Genomic DNA, 22,077 nt, shown 5'->3' with positions numbered 1-22,077 from the left:
ACACACACCCACTACAGTAGTTAGGTTCTAACTTCAGATGTATGTAGGTCGAGTTACAAAATAAAGTGGAGATTGCACCATAGATGTCATTAGCACAATAGACAACAAAATAAGTCATCAAGGACTTGAACAAAGTTATCAGTGGCACTTCATTAGGTATAGTTCAAATTAGAAGCACTGCTGAGTAAAGCATCCATGTCAATGAATGTGATTCAAAGTAACGCTTCACTGGATAACCCTGAGACCCTGCCTTGGATAAAGGCAGTCATAGTAGATAAGGAAGAACTGACATAGATCAGATCCCATTGGGAAGTTACAGTAATTCTCACTAATTAAAATACAGTTATATGCTACAGAGATGGAGGAGAGTTTAAAAGAGGAGAAACACCTTATTGATAACTTATAATGATCATTAAAATTGCAATTTTCTCTTGAACGATAACTTTTTCTACAGCATGTAGTCGTAAACGTTATGAGTTTGACAGGTTTTTTATTTTTACATTTGTTTGGATGCCAGAAATGCATAAGCCTGCCAACAAGTTAAGGTCAACATCACCACAATATCTGAAGACAAGAAAGGAACAGCAGCACATAGACACTTAAATAAAGTATTGTTGTCTACACGCTTAGAAAAAAAGGTTCCAAAAGAGTTCTTCTGCTGTCCCCATAGGAGAGCCCTTTTTGGTTCCAGGTAAACCCATTTTTGGTCCCAGGTAGAACCCTTTGGGGTTCCATGTAGAACCCTCTGTGGAAAGGGTTCTTCAAAGGGTTCTGCTATGGGGACAGCCGAAGAACCCTTTTAGGTTCTAGAGGGTACCTTTTTTCTAAGAGTGTATAGATCTATGCACATGGGTAGCGTACAGACCTTTGGAGACAGATTTGAGCAGAAACGTGACTTTAACATGAAAAACACAAGACTAGACAGTCATAACTGAATTGTATACCTCCTGAGGAAATCGATCCTGGATAGTTCTCCTGTATGACTTCTCAATTCAGACAGATGGATGATTCCTATGTACAGTGTTTTATAAACAATACTATTGAATATAATAATTCATTAAAATGTGTGTAAAGTGACTTTACCATGTCAGAGGGCATGTTTTGCTGAGTGGTGAAGATCATCTTTGCGATAGTTGTCGATAAATCTATATATTCCTAATCTGGACTCCGATTTCATAATCCTGGCTCAGATTACGGAATACTAAAAATCCAACCTCTGTGGCTGGAGCCTCTCTCTTTCTGTCTCTATTTCTCTTTCTTTTTTTTTCTCTCTCTCTCTCTCTCTCTCTCTCTCTCTCTCTCTCTCTCTCTCTCTTTCTTTCTTTCTTTCTTTCTTTCTTTCTTTCTCTCTCTTTGCTTTCACACTGTATTATGTCACCAGCAGGGTGCAGCATGAGTGGGTTAGCAGCTGTATTTGATATCACTATCAGTTTTGGAAATAAATAGATTACGTAATAAAGCAACACCAAATTGATTAATTTGTTTATATATCACATGTGATTCAGCCCATGTACCACCATTCAAATGCATATTTCTCACACTTAAATACTTATTTCCATTAATACCCACATTAAAAAAATACTATAGTTTACTATAGTATAAAATCTGTAGTAAAACTATAGTTAAAAAAACTGGCAGTGTTTGTAGTATACTGTAGAATTAACTACAGTGTTGTTCAGATATTACTATAGTATACTATAGTAGTATACTACAGTCTGAGTGGATAGTTCAGAGCTTCTGCTCTTTTCTGTAACCTGTATTGAACACAATATATGGTCTATACTTGGCATGTAGGTTTCTAACTTATGGGTGGCACAAATTGGGATAAGGGGAAGGACAATTGGCAAAGTATATTCAAATGAATTGCTGTAGTATTACTACAGTTAAAAAACTTTTTTTTTTTTTTGTGGACATTACTGTAATATTTACTGTAGGGTTTTTGCGGACTGTAGTATACTGAGTGTTTACTATAGTATTCTACAATATACTACACCATTTTATAGTTAATAATACACATGATCAAGGGATACTACAGTGTGTAGTATAGTATTCAACAGTATACTACAGTGGACTACAATACTATGTACTGTAGTATTCTATAGTAAACAAAGGCATTTTTTTCATTTGGGCACCTTCCATTTATGTATTTTTTTTAACATTTGGAATAATGTAGAACTCATTTTCATGGGTCACACCTGCATGGTAAAAAAAAAAAATACATGTACAGTGTTTGAGTAGAGTATTTAAACAGATTTGAGTTGAATTTTTGAAATACAGCGACTCCTATCATCCCTAGTCAAAGTAACATGTACAGTCTTCTACATTATACACATTTACGTACACACGAGTGAGTGCATAAGATAAATATACTCAGTCTGTAGGAAGACCTCTCTCTCTCTGTCTCTCTCCACCCTCTGTCTCTCTCCACCCTCTGTCTCTCTCCACCCTCTGTCTCCACCCTCTGTCTCTCTCCATCCTCTCTCTCTCTCTCCACCCTCTGTCTCTCTCCACCCTCTGTCTCTCTCTCTACCCTCTGTCTCTCTCCACCCTCTGTCTCTCTCTCCACCCTCTGTCTCTCTCCACCCTCTGTCTGTCTCCACCTTCTGTCTCTCTCTTTCTAAGCATGGATATGGCATGATGCAACACTCCTGCTCCAGGAACACCTGGGGGGTCCCACTGCTTCATCAAACCCCCTCCCACACATTCTGTCTTATGCACACACAGACACACATATTGATACTGACTGGCTGTACATCCAGGAGCCTGAGAGGCAGAGAGAGCCAGAGTGAGTTACAACAAGAGGAAAGCGGCAAGTTGCATACATTTTTTTATGCAGCACCACCACCATCCCTCCTGCACTTTCTCCAGTCCTGGATGAAAGCTAGAGACTGTGTGGGACTCACAAAGGAGGATGAGTTCTGCGGAGGAGAGAAAGGACCATGACATGCACTGTGAGAAGGCGGTGGCCCTCATCATTGACCTCTGTCTGGACGACAGCCCACTGTTGCAGCCCAACACCTGCCAGGACTTCATCACACTGCTGGCCACCAACCCAAACTCTGCATGGTCAGGTATGCTCCACAGCCCAACAGCCTCCCTCTGGTCACCACTGTTTGTTTGTGTGGTGAATGACTGGGGTCACATGATGTGTTGAACATGCTAACTGCTATGTTTTTTGTAGTGGTCCAGTACAGGTAATTTATCATTCCTGCCAGATAGGATATTTTTTTATTTAACCTTTATTTACCTAGGCAAGTAAGTTAAGAACAAATTCTTATTTACAATGACGGCCTAGAAACAGTGGGTTAACTGTCTTGTTCAGGGGCAGAACCACATAGTTTTACCTTGTCAGCTCGGGGATTTGATATAGCAACCTTTCGGATACTGGACAACAATCTAACCACGGGAAAATATGGTGGGCTTGTTTGGCTAATTTAGCTAGTGTACTTTCTTAGACTTAAGTACTTATTTCTGTAACATGGCAAGAAAGAAAATCAAATATGTCGGTTGCTAGGGTGATTTATTTAAAGAAAATGCAAAGTTGTTGAAATCAAAAAGATAGGTGCCTTGAACGATAGGCTTGGTTCCTGGAATGAAAAGAGAGAGAGAAAAATGTTTTCAGGGTAGTGGCAGAATATGTGTGGATTGATAGATAATGTATTCCCCAGGGAAATAGATAACATAAAATTGCATTTTAGCTGATGAAATAGGTTTTTTACATCATTGTGTTAACTATTGGCTCTCAATAGGACTCCCTTGTCATAATGTTGAACATTCCTCGATTGCAGATGCAGTTTTGATGACAGAAACCCCTGTTAGTCAAAGGAAAAATGCTGTTTTTCTCTACCATATTCTCCTCCCACTTGTGTGTGTTTCTCAGATATGTGAGGGAGGTCATCTGGAAATCCTCTGTGCCATAATTGTATCCTGTATCATACAAGAAGATGTTTCCCTGAACTAAGCTTTGGGCCACTTTCTCCTTACAACACACTTTTCCTCCTATTCAACTCAAGGAAGCCTTTAATGATGTGCCAGCCAAGGGGAAACTGACTGACTGACAACACCCCATTAGTCATCATGGGGGTGGCCTTGCCTTTCACTTTTCAAAGTATCACACTGTATTACTTTACATTGGTCTCACACAGACATCCACTGTCACTCTCTTCTCTCTTTCTGTCAGGTGTGGGCTCCATAGCTCTGCTCCGTCTTTACATTTTAGTCATTTCGCAGACATTTCGCAGTCATTTCGCAGACATATCCAGAGTGACTTACAGGAGCAATTAGGGTTAAGTGCCTTGCTCAAGGGCATATTGACAGATTTTCCCCACTAGTCGGCTCGGGGATTCAAACCAGAAACCTTTCAGTTACTGGCCCAGTTACTCTAAAACGGTAGGCTACCTGCTGTCTTAACCGTGGGGTTTATTGGCAGGTAATTGAAGTGGCATCAGCTCACGCTGATTGTGCTCCAATTAAAGAGCTGTGCTGTGTCTGTCAGAGGGAGCGCCCGCAGCACGGCCAGGAAGAGACCAGTGTGCACCAGTCCACAGGCAGTAATACCACATGAATAGAAGACTGCCACTGCGGACGCATACGCCCCTGCAGAGCGCTGTACACCGGCTTCCAAAAACCAAAGGTCACAGATTTGGAGTGGCAGGTTGGGCGACCGTTTGTGCTGAGGCGAATGTCAAAGTTGGCTGTGGATGAGTTTCTCGAAACCAAACTGGCTGGATTGGTTTGTTCTGCCTTTCAGACACACACACACACACACACACACACACACACACACACACACACACACACACACACACACACACACACACACACACACACACACACACACACACTGATAGCATATGGGAGGGGAGTGTAGTTGGTAGTAGAAGGGTTAGCAATAACAATGATTATTTGGTGGTTGTTGTAGCTCATAGTGTAGTGTTAGTATAGGTACTGTAGTTGTTGTAGCTCATTGTGTAGTGTTAGTATAGGTAGTTGCTGTATCTCATGGTGTAGTGTTAGTGCAGATACCGTAGTTGTTGTAGCTCATTGTGTAGTGTTAGTATAGGAGGTTGTTGTAGCTCATTGTGTAGTGTTAGTATAGGTACTATAGTTGTTGTAGCTCATTGTGTAGTGTTAGTATAGGTAGTTGTTGTAGCTCATTGTGTAGTGTTAGTATAGATACTGTAGTTGTTGAAGCTCATTGTGTAGTGTTAGTATAGGTACTGTAGTTGTTGTAGCTCACTGTTTAGTGTTAGTATAGGTAGTTGTTTTGGCTCATTGTGTATTGTTAGTATAGGTACTGTAGTTGTTGTAGCTACGGGGAGCATCCAGCCAGGTAGGGTTATTCAGGCTTGGTGCTTGAGAGCTCCAGTGCGCCTCCACGGTCCGGTCGTCTCCTCCCTACAGGTGCTCCCGCCTGCTCAGCACTGCCAGAGTCTCCCGTCTGTCCTGAGCTGCCAGAGTCTCCCGTCTGTCCTGAGCTGCCAGAGTCTCCCGTCTGTCCTGAGCTGCCAGAGTCTCCCGTCTGTCCTGCGCTGCCAGAATCTCCCGTCGGTCCTGAGCTGCCAGAGTCTCCCGTCTGTCCTGAGCTGCCAGAGTCTCCCGTCTGTCCTGAGCTGCCAGAGTCTCCCGTCTGTCCTGAGCTGCCAGAGTCTCCCGTCTGTCCAGAGCTGCCAGTCTCTCGTCTGTCCAGCGCTGCCAGAGTCTCCTTCCTGTCCAGCGCTGCCAGAGTCTCCCTCCTGTCCAGCGCTGCCAGAGTCTCCTTTCTGTCCAGCGCTGCCAGAGTCTCCCTCCTGTCCAGCGCTGCCAGTGTCTCCCGCCCGTCAGTCAGGAGCGGCCAGAGCCTTCCCGTCAGTCAGGAGCGGCCAGAGCCTTCCCGTCAGTCAGGAGCGGCCAGAGCCGCCCGTCAGTCAGGAGCGGCCAGAGCCTTCCCGTCAGTCAGGAGCGGCCAGAGCCTTCCCGTCAGTCAGGAGCGGCCAGAGCCGCCCGTCAGTCAGGAGCGGCCAGAACCGCCCGTCAGTCCGGAGCTGCCGGAATCGCCCTTCACGCAGAAGTCTCCCGCCTGTCCGGTGCTGCCGGAATCTCCCGTCCATTCGTGACCCGTAGCTAGGGTCCCCAGTCCGAGGTCGGCGGCGAGGGTCACCGCTCTAAAGAGACCACGGAGGCAGGTTAGGAGGCGGACAAAGACTATGGTGGAGTGGGGTCCACGTCCCGCGCCAGAGCCGCCACCGCGGACAGACACCCACCCAGACCCTCCCCTATAGGTTCAGGTTTTGCGGCCGGAGTCCTCACCTTTGGGGGGGGGGGGGGGGGTTGCTGTCACGTTCTGACCTTTTGTTTTGTCTTTGTTTTATTATGGTGAGTTGGGTGGGTTGTCTATGTTCCTTTTTCTATGTTGTGTTTTGCGTTTGGCCTGGTATGGTTCTCAATCAGAGGCAGTTGTCGTTAGTTGTCTCTGATTGAGAATCATACTTAGGCAGCCTTTTCCCACTTGTGTTTCATGGGTGATTATTTTCTGTTATGTGTATGTCACCTTTCAGAACTGTTTCGTTTCGTTTCTCCTTTGTTATTTTGTTTAGTGTTCTCGGTTTAATAAATATATGATGAACACTTACTACGCTGCGCTACGCCTCATTCCAACGACGACCGTTACATGTAGCTCATTGTGTAGTGTTAGTATAGGTAGTTGTTGTGGAACATTGTGTGGTGTTAGTATTGGTACTGTAGTTGTTGTAGCTCACTGTGTAGTGTTAGTATAGGTTGTTGTTGTAGCTCATTGTGTAGTGTTAGTATAGGTACTGTAGTTGTTGTAGCTCATATTGTAGTGTTAGTATAGGTACTGTAGTTGTTGTAGCTCATATTGTAGTGTTAGTATAGGTACTGTAGCTGTTGTAGCTCATAGTGTAGTGTTAGTATATGTAGTTGTTGTAGCTCATTGTGTGGTGTTAGTATAGGTAGTTGTTGTAGCCATAGTGTAGTGCTAGTATAGGTACTGTAGTTGTTGTAGCTCATTGTGTAGTGTTAGTATAGGTAGTTGTTGTAGCTCATTGTGTATTGTTAGTATAGGTACTGTAGCTGTTGTAGCTCATTGTGTAGTGTTAGTATAGGTAGTTGTTGTAGCTCATTGTGTATTGTTAGTATAGGTACTGTAGCTGTTGTAGCTCATTGTGTAGTGTTAGTATAGGTAGTTGTTGTTGTTCATAGTGTAGTCTTAGTATAGGTAGTTGTTGTATCTCATAGTGTAATGTTAGTATAGGTAGTTGTTGTATCTCATAGTGTAATGTTAGTATAGGTAGTTGTTGTAGTTCATAGTGTAGTGTTAGTATAGGTAGTTGTTGTAGCTGATAGTGTAGTGTTAGTATAGGTAGTTGTTGTAGCTCACAGTGTAGTGTTAGCATAGGTAGTTGTTGTAGCTCATTGTGTAGTGTTAGTCTTGGTACTGTAGTTGTTGTAGCTCACTGTGTAGTGTTAGTATAGGTAGTTGTTGTAGCTCATTGTGTTGTGTTAGTGTAGGTAGTTGTTGTATCTCATGGTGTGGTGTTATTATAGGTACTGGAGTTGTTGTAAGTCATTGTGTAGTGTTGGTATAGGTACTGTAGATGTTTTAGCTCATAGTGTAGTGTTTGTTTAGGTACTGTACTTGTTGTAGCTGATTGTGTAGTGTTAGTATAGGTAGTTGTTGTAGTTCATAGTGTAGTGTTAGTGTAGTTACTTGTTGTATCTCATCGTGTAGTGTTAGTATAGGTAGTTGTTGTATCTCATAGTGTAGTGTTAGTGTAGGTAGTTGTTGTAGTTCATAGTGTAGTGTTAGTGTAGTTACTTGTTGTATCTCATCGTGTAGTGTTAGTATAGGTAATTGTTGTAGCTCATTGTGTAATGTTAGTATAGGTAGTTGTTGTATCTCATTGTGTAGTGTTAGTATAGGTAGTTGTTGTTGCTGATAGTGTAGTGTCGTGTCTTTGGCTATGCCGGATTAAGTGACATGCTATTCTATAAAATAATTTCTCTGTAATTAATATTACCTGATTGAGCAACTCATGTAAATGTAATTAACTAGAGAGTCGGGCAACACAAAATAATATTTATAGAGCTGTCGTGTAGTGTTAGTATAGGTAGTTGTTGTATCTCATAGTGTAGTGTTAGTATAGGTAGTTGTTGTAGCTCATAGTGTAGTGTTAGTATAGGTAGTTGTTGTATCTCATAGTGTAATGTTAGTACTGTAGTTGTTGTAGCTCACTCCGTAGTGTTAGTATAGGTAGTTGTTGTATCTCATAGTGTAGTGTTAGTATAGGTAGTTGTTGTATCTCATAGTGTAGTGTTAGTATAGGTAGTTGTTGTTCTCATAGTGTAGTGTTAGTATAGGTAGTTGTAGTAGTTGATAGTGTAGTGTTAGTATAGGTAGTTGTTGTATCTCATAGTGTAGTGTTAGTATAGGTAGTTGTTGTATCTCATAGTGTAGTGTTAGTATAGGTAGTTGTTGTATCTCATAGTGTAGTGTTAGTATAGGTAGTTGTTGTATCTCATAGTGTAGTGTTAGTATAGGTAGTTGTTGTAGTTGATAGTGTAGTGTTAGTATAGGTAGTTGTTGTAGCTCATAGTGTAGTGTTAGTATAGGTTGTTGTTGTAGCTCACTGTGTAGTGTTAGTATAGGTACTGTAGTTGTTGTAGCTCACTGTGTAGTGTTAGTATAGGTAGTTGTTGTGGCTCATTGTGTGGTGTTAGTATAGGTAGTTGTTGTATCTCATAGTGTAATGTTAGTATAGGTAGTTGTTGTAGTTCATAGTGTAGTGTTAGTATAGGTAGTTGTTGTAGCTGATAGTGTAGTGTTAGTATAGGTAGTTGTTGTAGCTCACAGTGTAGTGTTAGCATAGGTAGTTGTTGTAGCTCATTGTGTAGTGTTAGTCTTGGTACTGTAGTTGTTGTAGCTCACTGTGTAGTGTTAGTATAGGTAGTTGTTGTAGCTCATTGTGTTGTGTTAGTGTAGGTAGTTGTTGTATCTCATGGTGTGGTGTTATTATAGGTACTGGAGTTGTTGTAAGTCATTGTGTAGTGTTGGTATAGGTACTGTAGATGTTTTAGCTCATAGTGTAGTGTTTGTTTAGGTACTGTACTTGTTGTAGCTGATTGTGTAGTGTTAGTATAGGTAGTTGTTGTAGTTCATAGTGTAGTGTTAGTGTAGTTACTTGTTGTATCTCATCGTGTAGTGTTAGTATAGGTAGTTGTTGTATCTCATAGTGTAGTGTTAGTGTAGGTAGTTGTTGTAGTTCATAGTGTAGTGTTAGTGTAGTTACTTGTTGTATCTCATCGTGTAGTGTTAGTATAGGTAATTGTTGTAGCTCATTGTGTAATGTTAGTATAGGTAGTTGTTGTATCTCATTGTGTAGTGTTAGTATAGGTAGTTGTTGTTGCTGATAGTGTAGTGTCGTGTCTTTGGCTATGCCGGATTAAGTGACATGCTATTCTATAAAATAATTTCTCTGTAATTAATATTACCTGATTGAGCAACTCATGTAAATGTAATTAACTAGAGAGTCGGGCAACACAAAATAATATTTATAGAGCTGTCGTGTAGTGTTAGTATAGGTAGTTGTTGTATCTCATAGTGTAGTGTTAGTATAGGTAGTTGTTGTAGCTCATAGTGTAGTGTTAGTATAGGTAGTTGTTGTATCTCATAGTGTAATGTTAGTACTGTAGTTGTTGTAGCTCACTCCGTAGTGTTAGTATAGGTAGTTGTTGTATCTCATAGTGTAGTGTTAGTATAGGTAGTTGTTGTATCTCATAGTGTAGTGTTAGTATAGGTAGTTGTTGTTCTCATAGTGTAGTGTTAGTATAGGTAGTTGTAGTAGTTGATAGTGTAGTGTTAGTATAGGTAGTTGTTGTATCTCATAGTGTAGTGTTAGTATAGGTAGTTGTTGTATCTCATAGTGTAGTGTTAGTATAGGTAGTTGTTGTATCTCATAGTGTAGTGTTAGTATAGGTAGTTGTTGTATCTCATAGTGTAGTGTTAGTATAGGTAGTTGTTGTAGTTGATAGTGTAGTGTTAGTATAGGTAGTTGTTGTAGCTCATAGTGTAGTGTTAGTATAGGTTGTTGTTGTAGCTCACTGTGTAGTGTTAGTATAGGTACTGTAGTTGTTGTAGCTCACTGTGTAGTGTTAGTATAGGTAGTTGTTGTGGCTCATTGTGTGGTGTTAGTATAGGTACTGTAGTTGTTGTAAGTCATTGTGTAGTGTTGGTATAGGTACTGTAGATGTTTTAGCTCATAGTGTAGTGTTTGTTTAGGTACTGTACTTGTTGTAGCTGATTGTGTAGTGTTAGTATAGGTAGTTGTTGTAGTTCATAGTGTAGTGTTAGTATAGGTAGTTGTTGTATCTCATAGTGTAATGTTATTATAGGTAGTTGTAGTAGTTGATAGTGTAGTGTTAGTATAGGTAATTGTTGTAGCTCATAGTGTAGTGTTAGTATAGGTAGTTGTTGTATCTCATAGTGTAATGTTAGTATAGGTAGTTGTTGTATCTCATAGTGTAATGTTAGTATAGGTAGTTGTAGTAGTTGATAGTGTAGTGTTAGTATAGGTAGTTGTTGTAGTTCATAGTGTAGTGTTAGTATAGGTAGTTGTTGTATCTCATAGTGTAATGTTAGTATAGGTAGTTGTAGTAGTTGATAGTGTAGTGTTAGTATAGGTAGTTGTTGTAGCTCACCGTGTAGTGTTAGTATAGGTAGTTGTTGTATCTCATAGTGTAATGTTAGTATAGGTAGTTGTGGTAGTTGATAGTGTAGTGTTAGTATAGGTAATTGTTGTAGCTCATAGTGTAGTGTTAGTATAGGTAGTTGTTGTAGTTCATAGTGTAGTGTTAGTATAGGTAGTTGTTGTATCTCATAGTGTAATGTTAGTATAGGTAGTTGTAGTAGTTGATAGTGAAGTGTTAGTATAGGTAATTGTTGTAGCTCATAGTGTAGTGTTAGTATAGGTAGTTGTTGTAGTTCATAGTGTAGTGTTAGTGTAGTTACTTGTTGTATCTCATCGTGTAGTGTTAGTATAGGTAATTGTTGTAGCTCATTGTGTAATGTTAGTATAGGTAATTGTTGTAGCTCATTGTGTAGTGTTAGTATAGGTAGTTGTTGTTGCTGATAGTGTAGTGTTGTGTCTTTGGCTATGCCGGATTAAGTGACATGCTATTCTATAAAATAATTTCTCCGTAATTAATATTACCCGATTGAGCTAATCATGTAAATGTAATTAACTAGAGAGTCGGGCAACACAAAACAATATTTATAGAGCTGTTATCTTCCGAATAAACTCTTAAAGACCTAGTAATATTTCACATCAATAGCAGTCAATATTAATCGTCATCTTAATTCAGTCTCATCTGAAAGTTGTAAATTCTTGGTTATCTGCACGAACCCTGGCTAACAAGTTGAACCAGCAATACAAAATTGGGTTTAATTATTTATTTACTAAATACCTAACTAATCACACAGAATTACACATATACATAATTAAATCATAACTTGATTACAAATTACGTCATAAAGGAAAACGTCCCTAGCCGGAGGAACAGATATGACAGCTTGTTACACAAAAGAAAAGGGGCTGGGTTTGAGTGAAAGAGCGGGAAGACTGAGGAACAAAGGGCGAAGCTGTGCTACCGTAAATACAGTATCTTAAGCATTCTAAATTACCGCCCATTTGGAAAAGGAAAATGCAATAAATATTTACTCTGAGCTGCGCTTACTCTGAACCTCGTCCTTCGTCCTTTGAAGAATGTCTCTGCTGGTAAATTGAATACTTTGTAGTAACGTCGTTGTGTGGTAAACGGGATACTCTGTCTGTTCCTTCCTAACCCTCGTTTGTAGCAGCTGTTGCTAACTCAACGGCTAGGAGGTATCACTTCTGTAGTGAATAAGAGTTCAAAGTTCATACCATTCGCAACCAAAGCTCACGCTGATGTTGGCTTCGTTCTGTAGTTATTATCTGAACTATTCTGACATTGGACCGTCGTCCTCACGTCCTCGGAACAGGAGGTTATATTGTCGTCAAGGGCGTATATAGGAAGGGGGAGGAGGGCGTGTTTGAAAAGTTTTATAGCCCATGTCCCTTCACACGGGCGGGACACTGATTGAGCAGAGCCCTATCTTTTGAAAACCCAAATCTCACATTTTAGAAGCTAAAATCACATTACATCCCATCATCATTACATCCCATTAATTGAACAACAATTCCATGTTTGGTGTTAGTATAGGTACTGTAGTTGTTGTAGCTCATAGTGTAGTGTTAGTATAGGTTGTTGTTGTAGCTCATTGTGTAGTGTTAGTATAGGTACTGTAGTTGTTGTAGCTCACTGTGTAGTGTTAGTAGAGGTAGTTGTTGTGGCTCATTGTGTGGTGTTGGTATAGGTGCTGTAGTTATTGTAGCTCATAGTGTAGTGTTAATATAGGTAGTTGTTGTAGCTCATAGTGTAGTGTTAGTATAGGTTGTTGTTGTAGCTCATTGTGTAGTGTTAGTATAGGTACTGTAGTTGTTGTAGCTCACTGTGTAGTGTTAGTATAGGTACTGTAGTTGTTGTAGCTCACTGTGTAGTGTTAGTATAGGTACTGTAGTTGTTGTAGCTCACTGTGTAGTGTTAGTATAGGTAGTTGTTGTGGCTCATTGTGTGGTGTTAGTATAGGTACTGTAGTTGTTGAAGCTCACTGTGTAGTGTTAGTATAGGTAGTTGTTGTGGCTCATAGTGTGTTAGTATAGGTAGTTGTGGCTCATTGTGTAGTGTTAGTATAGGTATTGTAGTAGTAGTTGTTGTAGCTCACTGTGTAGTGTTAGTACAGGTTGTTGTTGTAGCTCATTGTGTAGTGTTTATATAGGTAGTTGTTGTTCTCATAATTTATTGTTAGTATAAGTACTGTAGTTATTGTAGCTCAATGTGTAGTGTTAGTATAGGTAGTTGTTGTTCTCATGGTGTAGTGTTAGTATAGGTAGTTGTTGTTCTCATAGTGTAGTGTTAGTATAAGTACTGTAGTTATTGTAGCTCATTGAGTAGTGTTCGTATAGGTAGTTGTTGTTCTCATGGTGTAGTGTTAGTAAAGGTAGTTGTTGTTCTCATAGTGGAGTGTTAGTATAGGTAGTTGTTGTTCTCATAGTGTAGTGTTAGTATAAGTACTGTAGTTGTTGTAGCTCATTGTGTAGTTTTAGTATAGGTAGTTGTTGTTCTCATAGTGTAGTGTTGGTATAAGTACTGTAGTTATTGTAGCTCATTGTGTAGTGTTAGTATTGGTAGTTGTTGTAGCTCATTGTGTTGTGTTAGTATAGGTACTGTAGTTGTTGTAGCTCACTCCGTAGTGTTAGTATAGGTAGTTGTTTTAGCTCATAGTGTAGTGTTAGTATAGGTAGTTTTTGTAGCTCATAGTGTAGTGTTAGTATAGGTAGTTTTTGTAGCTCATGGTGTAGTGTTGGTATAGGTAGTTGTTGTAGGTGCAGTACAAGTAGTGCTATGATGCCGAATAGCTCTGTACAACTAAAAGATAGACAGCCTTTGTCTATTCTCATTTTCGATTACTGCTATGTGAAGCGGAAATGTTTAGGTTTATAGAAATTCTTTCATGGAGTTGTCTGTCTCTTCTTACCAAAAAGTTACCATGAGGACCCAGGCTGTTCTTTCTCTCTCTCTCTCTCGCTCTCTCTCTCTCCTTGTTTTGAATGTATTCGATTTTGTGCCAGTTTGGATGAATAGACGTATATCTTGGTGCAGATCAAATCGAATTCCCGCTACAGCACGTCTTCTCAATAATTGAGATTGTTCAATAATTCAATGATGCTTCACGATATCTTCAGGGGTATCTGTATTTTGTTCTATTGCATTAGCTGTTATTGTATGGATATGGTAGGGTTTACCATAACTACTCTTGATTGAATAAAGGTCCTGAGGTTGCATCATTACTTGAGTGTGTGCAGGCAGTGAAATTAGGGCATGGTTTTATCCAGCGTTATGAGCATTAGATCATTCACTTCATGTCACTGAGGAGGGATAACCAAGAGTGGAGAAGGAGGGAAATTGAGGAGGAGAAAATAGGCCTGGGTTTATATGAAAACTGTTATGGACAACGAGAGGAAACTAAAAACAAACACCAGCACTCTTATCAGAACATCTCTGCACTGCCACAGTCACCTCTTACTGTTAGTTTTCCAATTTTGGTTGTAAACCTCATCTGGAAACAGCAAATATTACAGAAGGCTGAAGTCTTATCTTTGTCATCTAGAGGAATAGCAGCAGAACTGTGCAGCGTGCTGCCCACCACCACCACCACGCTGCGTCTGCTGCTGCAATATGTGAACGTGAATAAATAAAGGAGTGGGGCTGAGAAAATAGCATTAATACAGCATGTACAGGTCGTGGGAGAGTGTTGTGGAGTTGTCTAGTCTTTGTAACCTATGGGGGATTATTACAGCGATGTTAGGCAGCAGTCCTATTGAGCCACATGTAAATAATTCAGCTGACTGTTGCACTGTTTTCCAGCAATGTCAATAGCATGGATTGTAGACTTAAGGCTCGCACCAGGTTGGGCTCTCTAAGCTGATGGTTAGCTACTTTTGTAAGCCAGGTATGGATTTCAGAGGGGCTTTGACTGAGTTGACACAAAATCCCAGTGGGTAAAAGCCCAGTTATGTAAAACATGTATCTGATGTTGTTCTAAAACCCAGAGACTAGAGGTGTGTGTGGAGTGCCACAATGAATGCTTTATTGTTGCTGGCAGGTGCCCAAACTTCTAGGCTTTGATATCATATGATACCTTGTGTTGTAAATTGGATTATAAAAGGAAATGCTGAATCCTTACAGAGGAAGGGATGGGGATGTGTAATGCTCATATGAAGTGTTGGGGATGTGTAATGCTCATATGAAGGGATGGGGATGTATAATGCTCATATGAAGGGATGGGGATGTGTAATGCTCATATGAAGGGATGGGGATGTGTAATGCTCATATGAAGGGATGGGGATGTGTAATGCTCATATGAAGGGATGGGGATGTGTAATGCTCAGAGGAAGGGGTGGGGATGTGTAATGCTCAGAGGAAGGGATGGGGATGTGTACTGCTCAGAGGAAAAGATGGGGATGTGTAATGCTCATAGGAAGGGGTGGGGATGTGTAATGCTCAGAGGAAGGGATGGGGATGTGTAATGCTCATATGAAGGGATGGGGATGTGTAATGCTCAGAGGAAGGGGTGGGGATGTGTAATGCTCATAGGAAGGGATGGGGATGTGTAATGCTTAGAGGAAGGGATGGGGATGTGTAATGCTCATATGAAGGGATGGGGATGTGTAATGCTTAGAGGATGGGATGGGGATGTGTAATGCTTAGAGGAAGGGATGGGGATGTGTAATGCTTAGAGGAAGGGATGGGGATGTGTAATGCTCATATGAAGGGATGGGGATGTGTAATGCTTAGAGGATGGGATGGGGATGTGTAATGCTTAGAGGAAGGGATGGGATGTGTAATGCTTAGAGGAAGGGATGGGGATGTGTAATGTTCATAGGAAGGGATGGGGATGTGTAATGCTTAGAGGAAGGGATGGGGATGTGTAATGCTCATATGAAGGGATGGGGATGTGTAATGCTCATATGAAGGGATGGGGATGTGTAATGTTCATAGGAAGGGATGGGGATGTGTAATGCTTAGAGGAACGGATGGGGATGTGTAATGCTCATATGAAGGGATGGGGATGTGTAATCCTTAGAGGAAGGGATGGGGATGTGTAATGCTTAGAGGAAGGGATGGGGATGTGTAATGCTCATATGAAGGGATGGGGATGTGTAATGTTCATATGAAGGGATGGGGATGTGTAATGCTTAGAGGAAGGGATGGGGATGTGTAATGCTCATATGAAGGGATGGGGATGTGTAATGTTCATATGAAGGGATGGGGATGTGTAATGCTTAGAGGAAGGGATGGGGATGTGTAATGCTTAGAGGAAGGGATGGGATGTGTAATGCTTAGAGGAAAGGATGGGGATGTGTAATGCTTAGAGGAAGGGATGGGGATGTGTAATGCTTAGAGGAAGGGATGGGGATGTGTAATGTTCATAGGAAGGGATGGGGATGTGTAATGCTTAGAGGATGGGATGGGGATGTGTAATGCTCATATGAAGGGATGGGGATGTGTAATGCTAAGAGGATGGGATGGGGATGTGTAATGCTTAGAGGAAGGGATGGGGATGTGTAATGCTTAGAGGATGGGATGGGGATGTGTAATGCTTAGAGGAAGGGATGGGGATGTGTAATGCTTAGAGGAAGGGATGGGGATGTGTAATGCTTAGAGGAAGGGATGGGGATGTGTAATGCTCATATGAAGGGATGGGGATGTGTAATGTTCATAGGAAGGGATGGGGATGCGTAATGCTTAGAGGAAGGGATGGGGATGTGTAATGCTCATATGAAGGGATGGGGATGTGTAATGCTCAGAGGAAGGGATGGGGATGTGTAATGCTCATATGAAGGGATGGGGATGTGTAATGCTCATATGAAGGGATGGGAATGTGTAATGTTCATAGGAAGGGATGGGGATGTGTAATGCTTAGAGGAAGGGATGGGGATGTGTAATGCTCATATGAAGGGATGGGGATGTGTAATGCTTAGAGGAAGGGATGGGGATGTGTAACGCTTAGAGGAAGGGATGGGGATGTGTAATGCTCATATGAAGGGATGGGGATGTGTAATGTTCATATGAAGGGATGGGGATGTGTAATGCTTAGAGGAAGGGATGGGGATGTGTAATGCTCATATGAAGTGTTGGGGATGTGTAATGCTCATATGAAGGGATGGGGATGTGTAATGTTCATATGAAGGGATGGGGATGTTTAATGTTCATATGAAGGGATGGGGATGTGTAATGTTCATAGGAAGGGATGGGGATGTGTAATGCTTAGAGGATGGGATGGGGATGTGCAATGCTTAGAGGATGGGATGGGGATGTGTAATGTTCATAGGAAGGGATGGGGATGTGTAATGCTTAGAGGATGGGATGGGGATGTGTAATGTTCATAGGAAGGGATGGGGATGTGTAATATTCATATGAAGGGATGGGGATGTGTAATGCTCAGAGGAAGGGATGGGGATGTGTAATGCTTAGAGGAAGGGATGGGGATGTGTAATGCTCATATGAAGGGATGGGGATGTGTAATGCTCAGAGGAAGGGATGGGGATGTGTAATGCTCATATGAAGGGATGGGGATGTGTAATGCTCATATGAAGGGATGGGGATGTGTAATGCTCATATGAAGGGATGGGGATGTGTAATGCTCAGAGGAAGGGGTGGGGATGTGTAATGCTTAGAGGAAGGGATGGGGATGTGTAATGCTTAGAGGAAGGGATGGGGATGTGTAATGCTTAGAGGAAGGGATGGGGATGTGTAATTCTCATATGAAGGGATGGGGCTGTGTAATGTTCATAGGAAGGGATGGGGATGTGTAATGCTTTGAGGAAGGGATGGGGATGTGTAATGCTCATATGAAGGGATGGGAATGTGTAATGTTCATAGGAAGGGATGGGGATGTGTAATGCTTAGAGGAAGGGATGGGGATGTGTAATGCTCATATGAAGGGATGGGGATGTGTAATGCTCAGAGGAAGGGATGGGGATGTGTAATGCTCATATGAAGGGATGGGGATGTGTAATGCTCATATGAAGGGATGGGAATGTGTAATGTTCATAGGAAGGGATGGGGATGTGTAATGCTTAGAGGAAGGGATGGGGATGTGTAATGCTCATATGAAGGGATGGGGATGTGTAATGCTTAGAGGAAGGGATGGGGATGTGTAACGCTTAGAGGAAGGGATGGGGATGTGTAATGCTCATATGAAGGGATGGGGATGTGTAATGTTCATAGGAAGGGATGGGCATGTGTAATGCTTAGAGGAAGGGATGGGGATGTGTAATGCTTAGAGGAAGGGATGGGGATGTGTAATGCTCATATGAAGGGATGGGGATGTGTAATGCTTAGAGGAAGGGATGGGGATGTGTAATGCTCATATGAAGTGTTGGGGATGTGTAATGCTCATATGAAGGGATGGGGATGTGTAATGTTCATATGAAGGGATGGGGATGTGTAATGTTCATATGAAGGGATGGGGATGTGTAATGCTTAGAGGAAGGGATGGGGATGTGTAATGCTTAGAGGAAGGGATGGGGATGTGTAATGTTCATAGGAAGGGATGGGGATGTGTAATGCTTAGAGGATGGGATGGGGATGTGCAATGCTTAGAGGATGGGATGGGGATGTGTAATGTTCATAGGAAGGGATGGGGATGTGTAATATTCATATGAAGGGATGGGAATGTGTAATGCTCAGAGGAAGGGATGGGGATGTGTAATGCTTAGAGGAAGGGATGGGGATGTGTAATGCTCATGTGAAGGGATGGGGATGTGTAATGCTCAGAGGAAGGGATGGGGATGTGTAATGCTCATGTGAAGGGATGGGGATGTGTAATGCTTAGAGGAAGGGATGGGGATGTGTATTGCTTAGAGGAAGGGATGGGGATGTGTAATGCTTAGAGGAAGGGATGGGGATGTGTAATGCTCATATGAAGGGATGGGATGTGTAATGCTTAGAGGAAGGGATGGGGATGTGTAATGCTCATATGAAGGGATGGGGATGTGTAATGCTCATATGAAGGGGTGGGGATGTGTAATGTTCATATGAAGGGATGGGGATGTGTAATGCTCAGAGGAAGGGATGGGGATGTGTAATGCTCATATGAAGGGATGGGGATGTGTAATGCTCATATGAAGGGATGGGAATGTGTAATGTTCATAGGAAGGGATGGGGATGTGTAATGCTTAGAGGAAGGGATGGGGATGTGTAATGCTCATATGAAGGGATGGGGATGTGTAATGCTTAGAGGAAGGGATGGGGATGTGTAACGCTTAGAGGAAGGGATGGGGATGTGTAATGCTCATATGAAGGGATGGGGATGTGTAATGTTCATAGGAAGGGATGGGCATGTGTAATGCTTAGAGGAAGGGATGGGGATGTGTAATGCTTAGAGGAAGGGATGGGGATGTGTAATGCTCATATGAAGGGATGGGGATGTGTAATGTTCATATGAAGGGATGGGGATGTGTAATGCTTAGAGGAAGGGATGGGGATGTGTAATGCTCATATGAAGGGATGGGGATGTGTAATGTTCATATGAAGGGATGGGGATGTGTAATGCTTAGAGGAAGGGATGGGGATGTGTAATGTTCATATGAAGGGATGGGGATGTGTAATGTTCATATGAAGGGATGGGGATGTGTCATGTTCATATGAAGGGATGGGGATATGTAATGTTCATATGAAGGGATGGGGATGTGTAATGCTCATATGAAGGGATGGGGATGTGTAATGCTTAGAGGAAGGGATGGGGATGTGTAATGTCATATATAAATACGTCAGATATTAGACAGGCCTCTGTTCAGATACCCAGACCGGCCAGGGAGTTCTGGGTCATTGTGAAAGCATTATATCTCACAGACAAATCAGTGATGAGAATGAGACAACAGCGCTCAGTATTCACAGGCGAGCCTTGAAGCATCTTAGCACAAGAACATTAGCCCCTGATGACCGTTAAATTGTACCTCACTCCAATTTCCAGTAAAATATTGTGCTTTGTTTTTCAAAAACACCACTTAAGGCCTGAGGTTATCCTGGGGAAACAAGCAAAAGGACAATTGAAAATTCAATAAGAAGCCTTTCCTGATGTAAGGCGAGGGATGGATGGAGCAAGGGAAGGAGGGGAGACAAGGGGGGAATGACTAGGGAGGGGACAGAAGATGAGAGGAACGGGGGTACAGCAGGGTGGAGGAGGTACACCCACATTGGCTGATTCCCGAAATCTAATTTTCAGCCAAGGGCTGCCTGGCAAATGCCTAACATTTCTCCTCTGCTAAACTAAACTGCAACAGACAGAGGTTAACAAGGATCATAGACATTGACAAGCCTGTGGAGGAGATGGGAATTGTGACACTTTTATTGCCTCGAAAGCCAGTCAGCTCAATAAGAGAGAAAATATTTCCCAGTGTTTTCATCAACTACTGAGTGTGTATGGAGCAACGTTGTCACGTTGTATAGTGATAGGAGACAGGCGCAGGAATACAACATTTTTTTATTTATTTCTCTACCCAAAATAGCGTACGTCATGAACATGACGGTGACGAAGCCCAAAACAAACACGTATATATATAACACTGGGCTGTAACCCAAACAAAGAGTGAGACGAGACCCGTAATAACATTATATGGGACGAGACCTGTAATAGGAGTGTAAATAATTTTTTTAGGCTGGATCATGTTGTTGTATTGTATTGTTATATGTTTTAGTTATGTAATGTATTAATGTATTAATATGTAAATCAAATCAAATCAAATGTTATTTGTCACATACACATGGTTAGCAGATGTTAATGCGAGTGTAGCGAAATGCTTGTGCTTCTAGTTCCGACCATGCAGTAATATCTAACAAGTAATCTAACCTAACAATTTCACAACAACTACCTTATACACACAAGTGTAAAGGAATGAATAAGAATATGTACATAAAAATATATGAATAAGTGATGGCCTAACGACACAGTCAAGATGCAGTAAATGGTATAGAGTACAGTATATACATATGAGATGAGTAATATAGGGTATGTAAACATTATATAAAGTGCCATTGTTTAAAGTGGCTAGCGATACATTTATTACATCAATTTTTCCAGTATTAAAGTGGCTAGAGTTGAGTCAGTATGTTGGCAGCAGCCACTCAATGTTAGTGATGGCTGTTTAACAGTCTGATGGCCTTGAGATAGAAGCTGTTTTTCAGTCTCTCGGTCCCCGCTTTGATGCACCTGTACTGACCTCGCCTTCTGGATGATAGCAGGGTAAACAGGCAGTGGGTCGGGTGGTTGTTGTCCTTGATGATCTTTTTGGCCTTCCTGTGACATCAGGTGGTGTAGGTGTCCTGGAGAGCAGGTAGTTTGCCCCCAGTGATAGTGCAGACCTCACTACCCTCTGGAGAGCCTTACGGTTATGGGCAGAGCAGTTGCCGTATCAGACGGTGATACAGCCCGACAGGATGCTCTCGATTGTGCATCTGTAAAGGTTTGTGAGTGTTTTTGGTGACAAGCCTAATTTCTTCAGGCTCCTGAGGTTGAAGAGGCGCTGCTGCACCTTCTTCACCACGCTGTCTGTGTGGATGGACCATTTCAGTTTTTCTGTGATGTGTACGCCGAGAAACTTAAAACTTTCCAACCTCTCCACTACTGTCTCGTCGATGTGGATAGGGGACTGCTCCCTCTGCCTCTTTCCTGAAGTACACGATCATCTCCTTTGTTTTGTTAACATTGAGTGTGAGGTTATTTTCCTGACACCACACTCCGAGGGCCCTCACCTCCTCCCTGTAGGCCGCCTCGTCGTTGTTGGTAATCAAGCCTACCACTGTAGTGTCGTCTGCAAACTTGATGATTGAATTGGAGGCGTGCATGGCCACGCAGTCGTGGGTGAACAGGGAGTACAGGAGAGGGCTGAGAACACACCCTTGTGGGGCCCCAGTGTTGAGGATCAGCGGGGTGGAGATGTTGTTACCTACCCTCACCACCTGGGGGCGGCCCGTCAGGAAGTCCAGGACCCAGTTGCACAGGGCGGTGTCGAGACCCAGGGTCTCGAGCTTAATGATGATTTTGGAGGGTACTATAGTGTTAGATGCTGAGCTGTAGTCAATGAACAGCATTCTTACATAGGTATTCCTCTTGTCCAGATGGGTTAGGGCAGTGTGCAGTGTGATTGTGATTGCGTCGTCTGTGGACCTATTGGGGCGGTAAGCAAATTGGAGTGGGTCTAGGGTGTCAGGTAGGGTGAAGGTGATATGGTCCTTGACTAGTCTCTCAAAGCACTTCATGATGACGGAATTGAGTGCTACGGGGCGGTAGTCATTTAGCTCAGTTACCTTAGATTTCTTGGGAACAGGAACAATGGTGTCCCTCTTGAAGCATGTGGGAATAGCAGACTGGGATAAGGATTGATTGAATATGTCCGTAAACACACCAGCCAGCTGGTCTGCGCATGCTCTGAGGAT

The 22,077-nt window shown here is 42.1% G+C and overlaps 1 protein-coding gene across 1 annotated transcript in view; it reads left to right on the top strand.

The window, feature by feature from the left end:
- Positions 1–1,974: 1,974 nt before the first annotated feature.
- Positions 1,975–22,077, top strand: part of LOC110528252 (synaptotagmin-6) — a 63,962-nt gene continuing 43,859 nt past the window's right edge. Inside the window, exon 1 of the mRNA XM_021610149.3 lies at positions 1,975–3,071. Within this exon, the coding sequence (XP_021465824.1) occupies positions 2,912–3,071 (160 nt within the window). The 5' untranslated portion in view covers positions 1,975–2,911. The remainder of the gene's footprint in view (positions 3,072–22,077) is intronic.

This window comes from Oncorhynchus mykiss, chromosome 7 (genome assembly GCF_057628025.1).
Source record: "Oncorhynchus mykiss isolate SJ-2025 chromosome 7, ASM5762802v1, whole genome shotgun sequence".
Lineage (NCBI taxonomy): Eukaryota > Metazoa > Chordata > Actinopteri > Salmoniformes > Salmonidae > Oncorhynchus > Oncorhynchus mykiss.
Note: the sequence above shows the minus strand (reverse complement) of the source record. Positions and strands in the feature narration are given on the sequence as shown.